General features: G+C 38.8%; 3 protein-coding genes across 3 annotated transcripts; 1 reads left to right on the top strand and 2 right to left on the bottom strand.

Moving 5' to 3' along the window:
• The first annotated feature begins 2,776 nt into the window (after window positions 1-2,776).
• On the top strand, window positions 2,777-4,945 carry LOC124631402 (dynein axonemal intermediate chain 4-like). The gene has a single exon (XM_047165776.1). It carries the CDS (start codon window positions 2,777-2,779, stop codon window positions 4,943-4,945), a length of 2,169 nt encoding a protein of 722 aa, XP_047021732.1.
• A 587-nt stretch (window positions 4,946-5,532) lies between these two features.
• Window positions 5,533-9,652, bottom strand: LOC124631460 (rabenosyn-5). Its single transcript, XM_047165858.1, has 6 exons — window positions 8,982-9,652; window positions 7,774-7,921; window positions 7,213-7,433; window positions 6,695-6,889; window positions 6,060-6,323; window positions 5,533-5,747 (listed from the first exon to the last, which is right to left on the bottom strand). Exons 1-6 carry the CDS (start codon window positions 9,402-9,404, stop codon window positions 5,673-5,675), a joined length of 1,326 nt encoding a protein of 441 aa, XP_047021814.1. The 5' UTR covers window positions 9,405-9,652; the 3' UTR covers window positions 5,533-5,672.
• A 477-nt stretch (window positions 9,653-10,129) lies between these two features.
• Window positions 10,130-15,465, bottom strand: LOC124631020 (tetratricopeptide repeat protein 27). The gene is made up of 12 exons (XM_047165117.1): window positions 15,212-15,465; window positions 14,697-15,079; window positions 14,010-14,271; window positions 13,601-13,835; window positions 12,968-13,192; window positions 12,489-12,660; window positions 12,199-12,274; window positions 11,920-12,094; window positions 11,422-11,608; window positions 10,853-11,028; window positions 10,478-10,625; window positions 10,130-10,397 (listed from the first exon to the last, which is right to left on the bottom strand). Exons 1-12 carry the CDS (start codon window positions 15,264-15,266, stop codon window positions 10,131-10,133), a joined length of 2,361 nt encoding a protein of 786 aa, XP_047021073.1. The 5' UTR covers window positions 15,267-15,465; the 3' UTR covers window position 10,130.
• Between the last annotated feature and the right edge of the window lie 85 nt (window positions 15,466-15,550).

Below are 15,550 nucleotides of genomic sequence, written 5' to 3'. Positions count from 1 at the left end.
GAACGACGAAGTTCTTTCTAAAGCTATTGCCAAACACCGAGACCTTCTCAGGCGCAGTAATAACAGCGCACTTATAAGAGAGAGTGACCGTGAGTTGCGTAAACTCACGAGACACACTAAAGATAAATGGTGGCAAGACAAGGCTCAATACATCCAGTCGCTTGCTGATAGTAATCAGCTCGGTGATTTCTATAGCGAAATTCGCAATCTCCTGGGTACCACCAACTTCATAAAGGTACCACTGAAATCGCTGGATGGTAAAAGTCTGCTGAAAAGCAAAAATGAAGTGTTAGATCGTTGGGCAGAACACTTCAATAATCTACTTAATGTAGATCGAACAGCCGATCTACACTACATAGACAGTTTGCCTCAACTTCAAATAGCAGAAGAATTGGATGATGCCTTGTCTAAACATGAGGTGCTTTGTGCCATCAAACAACAGCAAAATCAGCGTGCGGTTGGCCTAGACCTTATACCAGGTGAGCTTCTGAAGTACGGCGGCGAGGAACTGCATTCGCGCGTCTGGGAAATGTTTGTGCTTATGTGGGAGAAAGAACAAGTTCCTGAAACTTTTAAGTTATCACGCGTCAGGGCTCTCTATAAGAACAAAGGCGACCGGTCGGAATGTGGTTCTTACCGCGGTATTTCACTGCTCTCTGTCTCTGGAAAAGTCTTCGCCAGAGTACTTCTAAACCGCCTCAGGAACCTCTCTGAAAAGATTCTGCCGGAAACCCAATTTGGTTTCAGACCAGACAGAGGAACTTGTGAGGCAATATTCGCAGTCCGTCAACTCCAGGAAAAAAGTAGAGAGCAGGGACAGCACTTGTATCTCTGCTTTATTGATCTGGAAAAAGCCTTTGACTGCGTCCCTCGCGAGGCCCTCTGGAAGGTACTGAGAAAGTTGGGGTGTACAGAGAAGTTCATAAGACTCCTGCGACTCCTGCACGATGACATGCAATGTTGTGTAGCGGTTGAAGATGACCAATCGAGCTTCTTCTCCGTCACCTGTGGAGTGAAGCAAGGTTGTGTCCTGGCTCCCACATTGTTTGCATTATATTTCGCAGTTGTAGTCCGGGAAGTATTGAATTCTTCTCCTGAAGGAGTTCGTATTCGTTATCGGACTGACGGCAAACTTTTCAACCTGAATAGACTCAAGGCGACCACAAAGGTGTCCTATGCACATATACAGGACATTATGTATGCAGATGACCTCTGTTTCGTGGCTGAATCCCCTGAAGTCCTGCAACAGCTAGTCACGAACCTTCACAAGCAGTGCTGTACATTTGGTCTAAAAATCAGCATCAAAAAGACAGAAGTAATGTCTTCAGATAATCACGGACGTCAAGAACTGACCATTATGCTTGGTGAAGATGTCCTGAAGCAGGTCGATTAATTTCGATATTTGGGGAGCACTATAACAGCAAAGTGCGACCTTGACGCCGAAATCAATAGCAGAATTGGTGCTGCAGCCGCTGCTTTCGGCAAATTCGACAAGAAGGTCTTCAGCTCCCATGACCTAAAGATATCCACAAAGGTTTCTGTGTATATGGCAGTTGTGTTGCCTTGTATACTCTACTCAGCGGAAACATGGACACCGTACCGACGCCACATCAAGCAACTAGACCGCTTCCACCTCAAATGTCTGCGCAAAATATTAAATATCCGTTGGTTTGATCGTGTGCGTAACACAGAAGTGTTGAGGAAAGCCAATGTAGGTGGCATTGAAGCATACCTCATGAGAAGACAGCTTCGTTGGTGCGGGCATGTACTGCGCATGCCGGATACTAGAGTGGCCAAGCGCATCCTCTACTCCGAGTTGCAGGAGGGCAAGCGGAAACGTGGCGGACAGCTGCTGCGATACAAGGATGTGCTGAAGCGTCACATGAAAAGCTGTTCCATTGACCCGTCTCAGTGGGAGAATCTGGCATCCAATCGCAGAGACTGGAGAAGCCGCGTTAAAGCCAAAGTCTTTGACTTTGAAGCACGCCGACTTTCTGAGTTGGATGCCAAACGAGATGAGTTGAAAGCTCGACCACCTGTAGCTATCAACTACAACTTTGTGGCTGGTACCCTGACATGTCCGCAGTGTGCGCGGACTTTCACGCACAAAATTGGATACTCCAGCCACATGAGAGCACACGCACGCCATTAGGGTCGAAGTGGTCGCCGTTGCCGAAATCGGCGTGGAAGATTATTAATAATGGTCTCTGCACACAGCGGGCGCGGCGCGGCGGGACGGGACGGCGACGCGACACAATGTACTAGATCGTCGCGTCCCGTCGCGTCGAGCGGGACAGCTCTGTGTGGCGGCTTCCGTAATATCTAGTACATTACAACTGCTCAGTGACGCGTTGCCGTCCCGTCCCGCCACGCCGTGCCCGATGTGTGCAGAGACCTTAAAGCGGATTCTCGTTAGATTATAGAGTCCTAGCTAACTAACATGTGGATAATGCACAAGATGAATAAAGTAGCCACTGAAAGCAGCACATCGGTTCGATATGCAGCCAAATTGTTCTATGGTATCTATTGAGTATTGCGTCCTACTTTACGAAGCCTTTGTAACCTTTGTGGTAAAAAACGTTTAATCATCTTTTAATACTCTATTTCAAATAGAAAATAATTACCTAATTACCATCAGTGTCAAAGTGTGACATCGTTGTGAAATTTAGTACCTAGTTTACAAATATTTTAATATTTATCTTATCAATCACAAAATATTACTATTACATTTGCAACTATTGTTTTTTGAGTTTGTAAATATATATTTTTTGTGACAATGGTAAATACTCCAACTGCAAACCAATCACAATGCATCCTTTCCGATAGCACATCATGTAAAACTGTGAAGCTCGCTCCACAACCGTTGTCCAAGCGGCTGGTGTACCGAGTGATTGTCAACGGTGTGGACGTCACTCCGGACGATATCAACGACCCAGCGTTCCCCACCATGGAAGAAATGTCCACACACGCTGCGTATGATATTAAAGCTCGTGCCAAAAGCGAAATAGGTATTAGACCATCTTTAACTAAATCCAGGACAGCCGTCGACGGCGTGTCCGTGTATGCCACCACTATCAACCTTGACGACATTAAAATTGATCACACGCTCGACACGGAGGAGGGGTTAGAGCCTGAGGACAGCGACCTCTCCATAGCACCGTCCGCATTCTATTTAACTAAAGTTTACGACCTAACGACCTATCCACCAGAAATGAAGATCACGCTTAAGGAAACTGAAACAGTTGTCTTATTTTCGATACCATGTATATCTTACGACAAAGGCACTCATGAAGCGAATGCAGTTGAAGAAGAAAATGCGTACTATGAGTACATTACTATTGGAAAAGGGCGAAATAGGAAAATGGTTCATCAAACAACTCAAACTAAAGAAGTTATTAAACAATCCAGGCATACACTAGCTACAAGACCCAAGAATAAGAACGCCATAGCATTCGCCTCCTTGTGGGACATGCACGACACTTATGAAGAAATTGCGAGAACTCTAGAGGAGTCCAAAGAAGAAGATGAGATGGTCATGTACCAATCAGCTGCACCTCACTTGTTACGGAAGAAAAGGAAAAAAGACCGGGAACTTGAAAAACCGCGGAGCAAAACTTTCCTGGAAATAGCGCAGACTCCTCAATATTTAGATGCGGTGCTGCTGACAGAACGAGTACTTGCATCCTTAAAGTATGAACCTGCTCAGAAGAAATTTCGAGGACTCGTTAATGTGGATCCACTGTCATTAGACTTAGTATATGTTTACACACTTCACGCTTTGTGGACTTACGAATGCGAAGAGACTCTTAACAAACCTATTTCGAGCATATCTTTTAATCCTAAGTATCCGCACATATGCGCAATATCTCATGGAAAGTTTGCATACGCCGATGAATGTCAAGGAATGGTCTGTGTTTGGTGTTTCAAGAATCCATGTAAACCTGAAAGACTTTACACTTTCGATGTATCAGTCACCTCCGTGGGTTTCTCTACAAAGAATCCTAACTGGCTAGCTTGTGGGTTCAGTGACGGTGACGTGATAATATTAGATATTCAATCGTATACGAAGAAAATTATAGCGAGGAGTAAACGTGACACAAATCCCTGCTTTGAGCCGATATGGTTAATAACTTGGGTTAGCATAGACAGAGACAATGAGTATGTAATGACAACATGTCAGGACGGGAGGATCCGCAGGCTGCAGAGCACGAAAACTCATGAGTTTATCAGTTCACCCATGATGCGAATTTGTACTGTCGAAGGAAATCTGAAGGGGCTGGAAACTGCCAAGACATGTTTAAAGGTCGACGTCCCTATCACTCGGTACCCCGCTGTGTTGTGCATGATATGGCATCCGACGATAGATCACTGCTACATGGTCGGCACTGACGAGGGCTGCATACACAGATGTTCTACTCACTATCTGAATCAGCATATGGACGTCTTCCGCGCTCACGCCGGCCCAGTCAATGATATCTGTATTTCCCCTTTTATGAAAAATCTGCTAGCCTCCTGTGGCGCTGATAATGCGATTCGGCTCTGGATTGAAGGCTTGGACGATGTTATAATGACATTAAACTGCCAAAACGCAGTGAACGCAATAAGTTTCTGTCCAACAAACTCTAGTATCTTAATTTCAGTGAGTGGCCAGTCGTTGTCAGTTTGGGATCTTCGACGTAAAATTCATATGCCGTGTGCGGAGTACACGTTCCCTGGTAATGTGACGTTGACGTACGTTCAGTTTGAAGCGTCTGGTCACAACGTGTTCGTGGGGGACACGCTGGGCAGGCTGCACACCTTCCACTTGGAAGACACGCCCATCCCGCCGTACAATCAGACCAAAATGCTAGACGAAGCAATAAGGAAAGCTCTGTGCACCAGACCGCATATGATAAAGCAACTTGATAAGCTTATGAGATTTAATAAACGGAAGACTAAATTGTAACTAACGGTATCTTATATAAGCTATATGTTCACTTGTCACTCTAAGTATGGATCAAAGCGTACCTAGGGGCGATTTACGTTTGTGCTTATAAGATCGGATTTTGTAACAAGTAATCTGTACAGATTTATTTGCGCCGACAATACACCGAAAAATGTTACCAGCGATCGGCCGCTGATTTTAGCACTGGCGCTCACGTTTAATCGAGGAAATCTGATATTAAAAATAAATAATTATATTCGGTTTAACTGGGGGCCCACTAATAGTTGTGTAAATGCATGATAATGATGTGTTGTTTTAATGTGGAGTGTAGTGTTTCCAAACTAACGTTTATGCGTGCGTATAGTCGGTATATTTTCTTACACGATTATAAAACCGAGTGTATACACAACACACGTAATCGGATGGTTTGAAACCGCTCTAATAAAGAATGTGAGATAATCTTTACTATTTAATTATTATATTTAATGTTAATTTATTTTTACTTACCATTTAATTTTTCGTTCTTCTTCATTTATTGTGCTTTATTTAATGATCATTTAGAATTTAGATTAATATACATAGTTTATTGAAAAAATAAAATAAATAAATAATATATAATGAATTTTATTCTTACGGTAAGGTAAAAAAATTAACAACAGTGTAACTTTGCAAGGTCATTGAATAATAAATATTAAAGTGATATACGTAGGTATACTTTACATAATAACATAATCTAGGTTTGGAATGACTAGGACTTGTTTGACAGCTTTTGAAGTTGATATTCTTTTTTCAGTTCTTTCAAGTTCGTCTCTAAGATTGCAACCTGGGAAAAATAATGAAAATAGGTAAATTAAGCAGCTAAGGGAATAAGTAAGAACGCTACTCGCTAAGTACATATATTGTTATCGTTAGACTCGGCGTTTGAGCGCTGACAGATCATTAAACTTGGCGTTTGAGTGCCGCCAGAAGTCTTAATTATAAACAATCAATCGAGTAAAAGGTTCACCTATACGACCTTGGACTTTTTATTTAATGTTAACGATTTTATGTAATAACTTACGCGTTCTTCGCGCGTTTTGAACGCAATTCCAACCACCAATTATAAATAGTCATCACAAAATAAAAAAATATTTACCTCTTCAAACTTGAGCTCCCTTCGAGCCTCCTTGATATAATCTCTGATGATGTTCATCTGTTCTAACAAGGGGTTATCGTCATCATCCCGGTTGCTCTCAACCCTGGCTGCACTGGGCCCAGCCATGTCTTCCAATCTATCTCTCTGTTTCTCCATTCTTTCTCTCTCCATTTGTATCTGTTTCTCTGCTCGCTCGTACCTCTGTCTCCGAACTTCTTCTATTTGGGCTTCAGTTGGCAATTTTCTTAAGGATAGCAGGTCCTCCTGGAATAAACGTGTTCCAGGTTAAAACTTAATGATTCTAATGAGTGTATATTTTAGAGTAGCACAAAATATATTTTCGTCATTTCGTTCAACCGAGTTTAAGAACAGATGATTGTAAAGTCAATCCTTGTCAAATTTTATAACAAGTGACGTGGCACGAAATACGTTGTTTTTGCATATTAGACAAAATAAAAAATACGAGTCTAATATTTTTTGTCAATTTAGAAGAGGATCAAAGATTTAGACGACGATGACGAATTTGTACTGAAAAACGGCCTTCTAACTATCCTACTATGAACATCTTCATCACAGCCTACATGGCTGTAATAATCTATCTTACTACTGTATGGTAGCAAAAATACATTAACTACCTTGATATAATGTGCAGCAGCTTGTCTAATAGCATTCTGCAGCCTCGCCTGCCTCGTGCCAGGTTCGGCTGGGAACGTGACTATCTGCTTGCTCAGCAGGTCAATGCCCTCTGCCAGCTTGCCAATGCGCCCGCGCATCTTGTTCACGTCAGTTAAATTGTAGGTAGTCTCACCGTCGAAGAGGCTTTGACACATCTGAAATGTTAAAAGTATTATTATTTATAGAGTTATGAAATGTAAATCTCTTGTTTTAATTCTCTCATGAATTAAAGTTAGGTCTAGTATATAGAAATAATACATGGGTGTAGTATAAAAGGGAGTATATAGGAGTACTTCCTAAAAAGGTACCTAAAAAGACAAAAGTGGAGTTCACAGGAGTAGTACATAAGGGAGCATATAGAGAGAGTATGAGAATATGAGGGAGTATATGAAGAATTATATAAGGGTATTTTATATGGGTAATACCTAAGGAAAGGACGCCATGCGCTCTTGTTTAAAAAAAAATATTGAGCAAATACCTTTTCATACATAGCCACGTCCGGCCTAGCCTTGTCCATCAAGCTCCTCATCTGCTCATACGCAGTCACCAGCACAGTCTTAGCGTTCCTACTCTCCTGGACTTGTTTCCTCAACTCAATGAGATTGTAGCAATGCTCGCACAGACGGAGACCGTTCTTCTCTGTGATCTCATGGTCTGGCTGGCTTGATGTCTGCGGTACGGAGGGGTCTACTATTGATCCTGGAAGAGTTAATAAATGCTATTGGTTAGGTTGTCCAGCAATAAGTGTTTTAATCACTTTACTGTGAGGAGACACAATTTTTAAACAATTGTTTGAGGCATGGGGTGATGAATTAAGCATTTAAAAGGAAAATTTTACTGTAGCAGTTTCAATGAGTCAAGTTAATTGAGAGGCATAATTTTGGCTACTTCACATCTATAAATATCATGATGTTGTTCTTAGAAGACATAAAGCGGAACTGCAGAGAACAACTCGTTCTTTTATTGATATTAAAAAGCCATAGTTTATTGATAGTCTTCCACAAATCTCTACAGCTGGTTAAGTATATAAGATACTTACTAGCTACATTAATATCTAGGAACAGTGAGCAGTCATGGCAGAGGATGGAGCCACAGAGTCTGCAGTGATGCTTCCTCCGTGTCAAGTTGAAGGCCTTTGCACAGTTGGGGCACAGCTTCACGGATGACCCGTCCAACCAAGGAACTACCTGAGGACAATATGAAATTCTAGCTACCAAATTGTTTATGGTTACAAAATAGATTTGGAAAAATGTTGCGATAAAATGTATTTTAATTTTTTGGGAAGATTTTTTGATATTTGTGAACAAAACCGTTTTGGAATTTGGTAAAGGAAGATTAGTGTGTTAAGCTCTCAGAATCTATATTTATCAGTGGTGGATCTACCACATAGTGGGTACTGTGATTATTAATTAACTTGTGATAACACTTATTTCCTGATTTTAAATACATAAGGGGAGCATATGAGGTACTACTATGTACTTCCTAATATACTCCACTTATGTACAACAGCTACGAACAGCCTAATTTACTATTCCTTTGTACTCTCTTGTACTGCTAGATCCACCACTGCTTATGGTTACTAACAAGACTGTGCCAACTTTATAAAATAAATAAATAAAATGTGATCCGTTTTTTATTTGGTTTAATATACTGCACATTTTAAGTTAAAATAGTTATCTACTTGAGTATAATTTAAAACAAGAAAAAACAAAAGGTTATCTGGTTTTTTGTAACGATTATGAGTACAACATTTTTTGCTGTTGAGTGATCATAGCAATGTTACATTCCAATGGCATTCATTCATCATTGAAATATTACCGAATTCTAAAGTGTATCAATCATTATGTAATTTTGATGTGCTTCTAATGGCTGAATACCACTAATGCTTATCAAATGCCAAAAAATATCATATTAACAACTAAATTGATAAAAAACTTAAATAGCTAAATTAATCCATTTAAATAATATACATTAATTGGTATCAATTTGTCACCAAAACATAAGGATTGACTACACAATTATGTAGATATTTAAAAACAAAATCTGCAGATTGAATAGCAGACTCATGATAAATACCAAAAACATAGTAATTAAATGTATTATCACTAGCAGAGCACATCATTGTCAGTATTTTTATCATACCACTAGGATTGAGTATTGGGTAAATGAGTTAGGTAAGCGTGAGAGAGAGGTAGCAGACCACAGCCGTAGTTAATTCAATAAACTAGTATGAAACAATCAACTCACTTCCTGTTCATGGAGTTTCCTCTGATGTGGTTCAGCAGGCATGTTACACACAAGTTTGTCCAGCCTAATAAGCAGCTTATTGGTCTCCGTAGCGTATCGCTCCAATCGCGCCGACCGCACGCCCTTCAGGTAATCGGTAGAACTGCGGGACACACCTAGACTCTGCTCCTCGTCCAAGTAACGATGCTCTTGGTAACTAAACTTTAACGCACGGTCAAACGTCTCCTTCAAATCAGAATCGTCACTATTCAGTATAATCTTCTTCGCTTTACCAAAGATCTCCTTCAAGGACCGCAGCACATCCTGTTCTTCAGAGTGTAAGCTCTCGAAGTGGCTGGTCAGTTGTGATGCAGATTTCAAGTCCGCCTTACATATTGGACAAAGAAAACCTTCTAGAATCTCGTCGTCGTTAGCTGCAGCCATGGTAAGAGATTTCTAATTAATGCAACATTACGATCACACGGTAATTAATTATAATTTCTATGAGGAGAAGTACATACACCCCCTCAATCTTTCGCACAAATTATGACAGCGAGTAGCGACGTTTAGTTTTCTATGTGACTTATTGATTCCCTGTTTATTTTTTTCAATAAAACATTAATAAATGACCTGAATATGGGTATCAGCATAAAAAAATAAGGTTTTCATTTAAATAATACAATAAATAGTCTAAATTCGTAAAATTGATAACGAAATGGGCAAATAATACATTTTGCTTAGAAACCAACGAAACGTAAAGATGTCAACTTGACAGAACAGTGTTGCTCATATAAAATGTTATCTACTAATCGGTAGATTTAATTGCTGGGTTGAGGAGGTCAGATAGGCAGTCGTTTCTTGTAAAGCACTGGTACTCAGCTGAATCCGGTTAGACTGGAAGCCGACCCCAACATGGTTGGGAAAAAGGCTCGGAGGATGATGGTAGATTTAATTGCTACAAGAGCGAACGTCCTACTGCTAAACGAATTTCTCTTGAAAAATACTACATGACACGCATAAGTGAAAGCTCAGTCACCTTTGCATTATATTGCAGACCTATAGGTACGGGCATATTTAAGCGATAGTATTTATTTATTTCTTAAGATTTAACGTTCTGGCTTCAGTAATATTTTACATGGTTTTGCAGAAAAAGTAAATAAAACAACACATTTACATAACTGATTTCATATATTCGGTAACTTTCGTAAATTGCTCTTTTAATTCTTCGAGTATACTTTTGGTTTCGGGCCAGTCCTGTTTTTCAGCAGCCCTAATAACGGCCTGGCCGGTGAGACGGGCTGAAGACAGTTGCTGATTAGCTTGAAGTATATCTTTCTCTTCAGCTTCTTGTCTGGCTTGCAGGCTCAGTTCGAGAAGAGACTGCGCCATTTCAATCACTTGTTTGCATGTACTTGGATTATTAGCCCAGTTGCCACTCTGAAAAACAAAAGGAATTCTTAAGTGAGCAGATAAAAATAATTAGATTTTGTATAATGTTATGCTAAGTAACTAGTTACCAGAGTAAAGCCCTTATACGCCTTGAGTAAACGCTGAGCTCTTAACAAATAAGTCGGACTTAAATCGGAGTACAGTTGCCATATTTCCGGTTTGTTTTGATGGATTGATGTTATTCTTCCGAACAATTCCAAGACTCGTTTTCGTAATCTGAAAAAAATACATAAACATCGTAAAAATCACCATTTCTTAGATGTCCAGAATAAGTAGAGGTATTTTTAATAATCGTTTATTTTAAATAAAACTATATAACTTCACCAACAACAATTTGACGTGTACAAGTCATGTTTTCAACTTATAATTGCGAGATCAATATTATTTATAATTCATCAACTTAATAAAATTGATGCTTTCACAACTATACATATTTTCCTCACCTAGCAGCACTGTTACCGTCCGCATCCTGACTGTCCTGAACTATGGCTCGTACCAAGAGGCCCAGAACTTCAACATCTTCAAACTTCTGCTGCAAGTCTAGTAGCCGGTGGCACCCACGTATCACGTCTTCGAAGTGTCCCGTGTCCATACTAACTACTATTACATTCTCCCATAGCTGAAAGAGTTATATTAGCGTTATTAATTAAATACGAAATCACACCAACCCACATTGGGCAAGCGTGGTGATTAATGCTCAATTCTTCTTTGTGTGATAGTAGGTCTGTGTATAGCAGTGGGACATAGGTACATACTTCACACTACTAATTTGAATGCGAAATGACCTTATTAAAGTTATGCACGATTTTTTCTACAATTGTGATGTATTTGGAAATAGGAGTCTGAGAGGTGGCAATCGAAAAAAAATTGATGTGGAAAGTGGATATTCTCTGTCAACAGCAATTATCAACAAAAAGATTACTGATGATCCCTAATCATCACTACATCTGTCTCCAACACTAAAGCCTATGCTTACAAAGTCAGAAGAACTTAACTAACGAATAATACTAACCTTCCAGTTATCATAATTGAACCTCAAAGCTTCCATCAGAGCTCTATAAGCCCTATTCTTGTCTCCCTGCTTTACGTATACTTTGGCGAGGTTATTCCACGCCTCGAATGTGTTGGGCTGCAGATATGTGTAGCGACGGTACGCCTTCGCTGACACTTCCCAGTTTTCAATCATTAGTGCTGCGTAACTGTAAATAAAGTAAATTATAAGACAAGAACAGCAACTTAACTGGGCTCGACTGAAAATTGAAAATAAAACATTCATACAAAAAAAAACAACGAGTATGAATTTGTGTATTCAATTTCCACAACGGCCGTTTTTAAGAAAAACTGTCATTTATGGTGAAAATAAGCCTAAGTTGTTTCTTCTGTATGAATGCTTTTTCGAGAAATATTTCGTCTTAAATTATAAAAAAATGATATATGCAATAGTTTTCTCGATACAATGATGTTCTATTTGTTAAAGACCAAACAAAGTTTGTAAATAGCATGAACTTACCCAAGCCTCAACCAAACTCTCTCTTGTATTGAGTTAATTTCGACTGACTTCTCGTAGTGTGGAATGCATTGTTCATATTCTTTGTGGTCAAACAAGAAATTACCCCAATGCCTTTGTGCTCTACTGCTCTTATGGTTCGAGAATTCCCATGCTTTTTCATAGCACTTAACGTCATCTGAAAATTGTTTAATGTCATTCATAAAAATAGTCGAAAAGTATTTTTTATAGTGACAATACTAGAAACATAGAAACTTTTTCTTTATGTGCCAAAATATTTACCAGTTGCATCACCAAGAAGGCAGTATAACTTGACAGTTGGGTTTATATCAATCTGCTGTTGTATCACTTCTGCTGCCTGAAAAAATGAGAAAATAAATGACATTTTTCCAACATATTCTGTAGCAGAATACCAGTGCCAAACAGCAGCATCTAATTGCGGATATCAATTACCTATCTATCTGTTCTTTGACTTATTAATATTCTGATTTAAAATTCCTATCTCTAGAACTTCTCTAGTAATTAAATCAAGAGATAGGTATGTAGATAGTTCTGCAAATAAAATTGCTTACCTTATGTCTTAACTGCAAAGTAGTATAACACACAATCACATCTTCCCACAGCTGTAATTTCAGATATTCTTCAAGAGCAGCCTTAACTAATCCTAGGTTCAAGTATAAATCTGCTAGCTGTTGTCGCCACATCCACGCTGGTTGTAAACCTGTCGCCCAGAGGTATGACAACCTGAGAAAAAAGTATTTAAGATTAAGTAAATTAAATCTGCACCCGGCAACAGCTTATGTTATAAGCTCATAACTTGTATTTATGGCAAAAAATCATAAGTTCACCAATTTTTGCAGATAGAATAGAAATAAAAACTTTTATAATATAGACATATGAAGGCATACATACACACACAGGTTCTTTATTTGAAAGTTATTTTATATGCCTGATAAAAATTCTTTCGGCCTAGAATGTGTGTGATGTGACAGAAAGCCGAGAACATAAAGACGTAAAAAATAAAAACGAGAAAGAGGTATTCAAGACTCACCTAGTAGTAGAACTAGCACCCGTTTTATCATTGACAATAGTCTCACACTGCAACATGGCACGCTCCACTGTTCTCTTATGATTGGCCTCCAGTTTACACCTGATGAGTAAGGCGGCTACTCTGGTAGGCCAGGCGCCTTTCTTCTGCGTTAATACAGCCTCGATGTACGGCGCCAACTCTTCATCCATTAAGGCATCTTTTGGTTGAGCTTTCATTAGATATTGGCTGGAAAATAATTTAAACTTTTATTTTTGTGCAAGCCATTCAAGCAAACTGGTTGTAAAAATCTTTAAATGAAATGCAGTTTTACTGTGAGAGTGTGATGCCCATTTTCACCAACATATACCTGAATTTAGGTATCCCGAGCATTTAGGAAATACTTTATACGAATTTAGTTTTCACCAAAGCCTAAGTGTCCCTTATAACCTTTAAGTATTGGGGGAGCCCTTATTCTAAGTGACACTTAGTTAGGGAAACGTTAAGTTTGTTGGTGAAAACGGGCATGACTCTAGTAGTGTAGTGCTTGTAATTTGATGAAACCTGCAACTTACTTGATAAGAAGACTGTGACATACTCTCAATTATATCAATAGGCATTCTCCTTAGTTTTAAAATTAATTCAAAAATTACTTACACAGTCAACAAACACAAGATCTGCTCTAAACTGGGTAGTTCAGCTTGGCTAATAGTCTCAGCATACTCTATCTTGTTCAACCTCACATCATCTTGCAGTTCTAGGTCGGGAGGCAACTCAGCATCCCCATGACTCTCCTCAGCCGATGGTCTTTCTATGTTGGAGTCTAATTCACTGGATAAAGCAAGCTGAGGTAGATTTGTTTGCTGGAACTTTGTTCTTTTGCCCAGAATGCCTGAAAAATATTTTGTACCATTTGTGTTTGATTTTTGAGAGTAGTGTTGCCATGTTGTATGTAAAAATTTCTACCAAATTGGTAGCAATTTTAAAAGGAGCATGTATTTATTGTAGTTGTCAAATCTGTTCTTTTACACTTTCTTATTTTACTTAATTATCAAACTATTATTACCTGTTAACTCAAGCTTCAATCCCGCAAGATCCCTGGCCCTCTTCAGGTACTCCTCGGTCCTCTGCACTCTACCATACATAAGATAAGCCTGGGCTATCTCCATACACAGTAGGATCTGAAGCCTCGGCTTATCTTGTATAACATGGAGTAGGTTTGTAAGCTTAGCTATGATGATCTCGAGTTCCGAGTAAAGAGTTGCACTAGTGTCTTCTAGAACTTTTTGGTGGACTACCTTGCTTCTAAAGTACCACCATAAGTGTAGCTGTAAATGAGAATTGGATATTTTAGTGAGGATTATTCTATTTTGCTTGCTTTCAGTATTAATGAGTAGGAGTAATTTTATAAAAATATGTGATATATGACATTTGTTTAAGTGATTTTTTATGAAAGTCATCAATGGTAGTCAGATAACAGAAATTGCTTTATCATCTCTACAATTTACAATGTTTATCTAACAATATTTTTTCTAGTCATTGATGTAATTTTTGTGGTAATGTCATACTGGTTTAAAATGACGTGACAGATTTTGTCAGCCTTAAAATCATAGTATTTATTAATGTAACAAATAACTTAATAATAAGAATACAAGTTTTGTCTCTTATTCAGTGAATATCGCTTTTTATACAGCATTTCATTTTCCAAAAAATAAATGATAAATAGCTTAAATAACTGCATAAAATATCTTACCAAGCTCTGGTCAGCATTACACATGGCATTGAAGACTTGTGTTGAGAAGTACAACAATTCAGGATGTAGGATATTCACATAGATCGGCTCCGAGTCCCTTTGAAGCAGCACATTAGCATCAACCTCCTTTGGCCACTCTATACCAAAGAACTCTTCTATACTCAATGGTTGAGGGTGCGGATTCCAGTTGCGATCACAAAACGTCAGAAATGAACTTACTGATACATAAAGGAGGTTTTCAATAGCGATTGCATCTTTTTGGTACTTTTTTATCAATTCCTTCAACACATCTGTCTCAAGACCTGTTGCGAGCACTTCTTTACATAAGTCCACGTTATTGACTGACCATTTTTCTGACCAAAGATTTTTGATAGTTTCATGTTCTGAAAGAGATGATTAATCATTAAGTTTTGAAATGTAGGTACATACTGTAGAAGACTATTAAAAGGCATAAATACGGTAGGCTTTTTAAACGTGTTTAGTTCGCCTAAAACTTAGAAACGGAATAACCTTACCAGTGTTCAAATGGTCATCAAAGTTGCATAAAAATAATATAGATTCTGGTGACATTGTGGTTGTGGTACACTTATTAATATGGAAATTTCACGAAACTTTACAAATTAAGAAAGCTTAAGCAATTTGATTATTTTGTCCAAAATATTTAAGTAGGTTTCAGTTATGTTTATCACATAATTTTCCCAAACTTGGGTCGCTCGTGCGTGTTTCTGAATTTGACATTTCGGTGTAACCTCAAAACAAACAGATGTCAAAGTCATTGCCGCTCTCAGATTGTCACAGTGTCCTCAAGATGCGTTTCGTTTCAATTTATCGTTACTCGACATCACATCATCAAT

Source organism: Helicoverpa zea, chromosome 6, assembly GCF_022581195.2.
Source record: "Helicoverpa zea isolate HzStark_Cry1AcR chromosome 6, ilHelZeax1.1, whole genome shotgun sequence".
Taxonomy (NCBI): Eukaryota; Metazoa; Arthropoda; class Insecta; order Lepidoptera; family Noctuidae; genus Helicoverpa; species Helicoverpa zea.
Note: the sequence above shows the minus strand (reverse complement) of the source record. Positions and strands in the feature narration are given on the sequence as shown.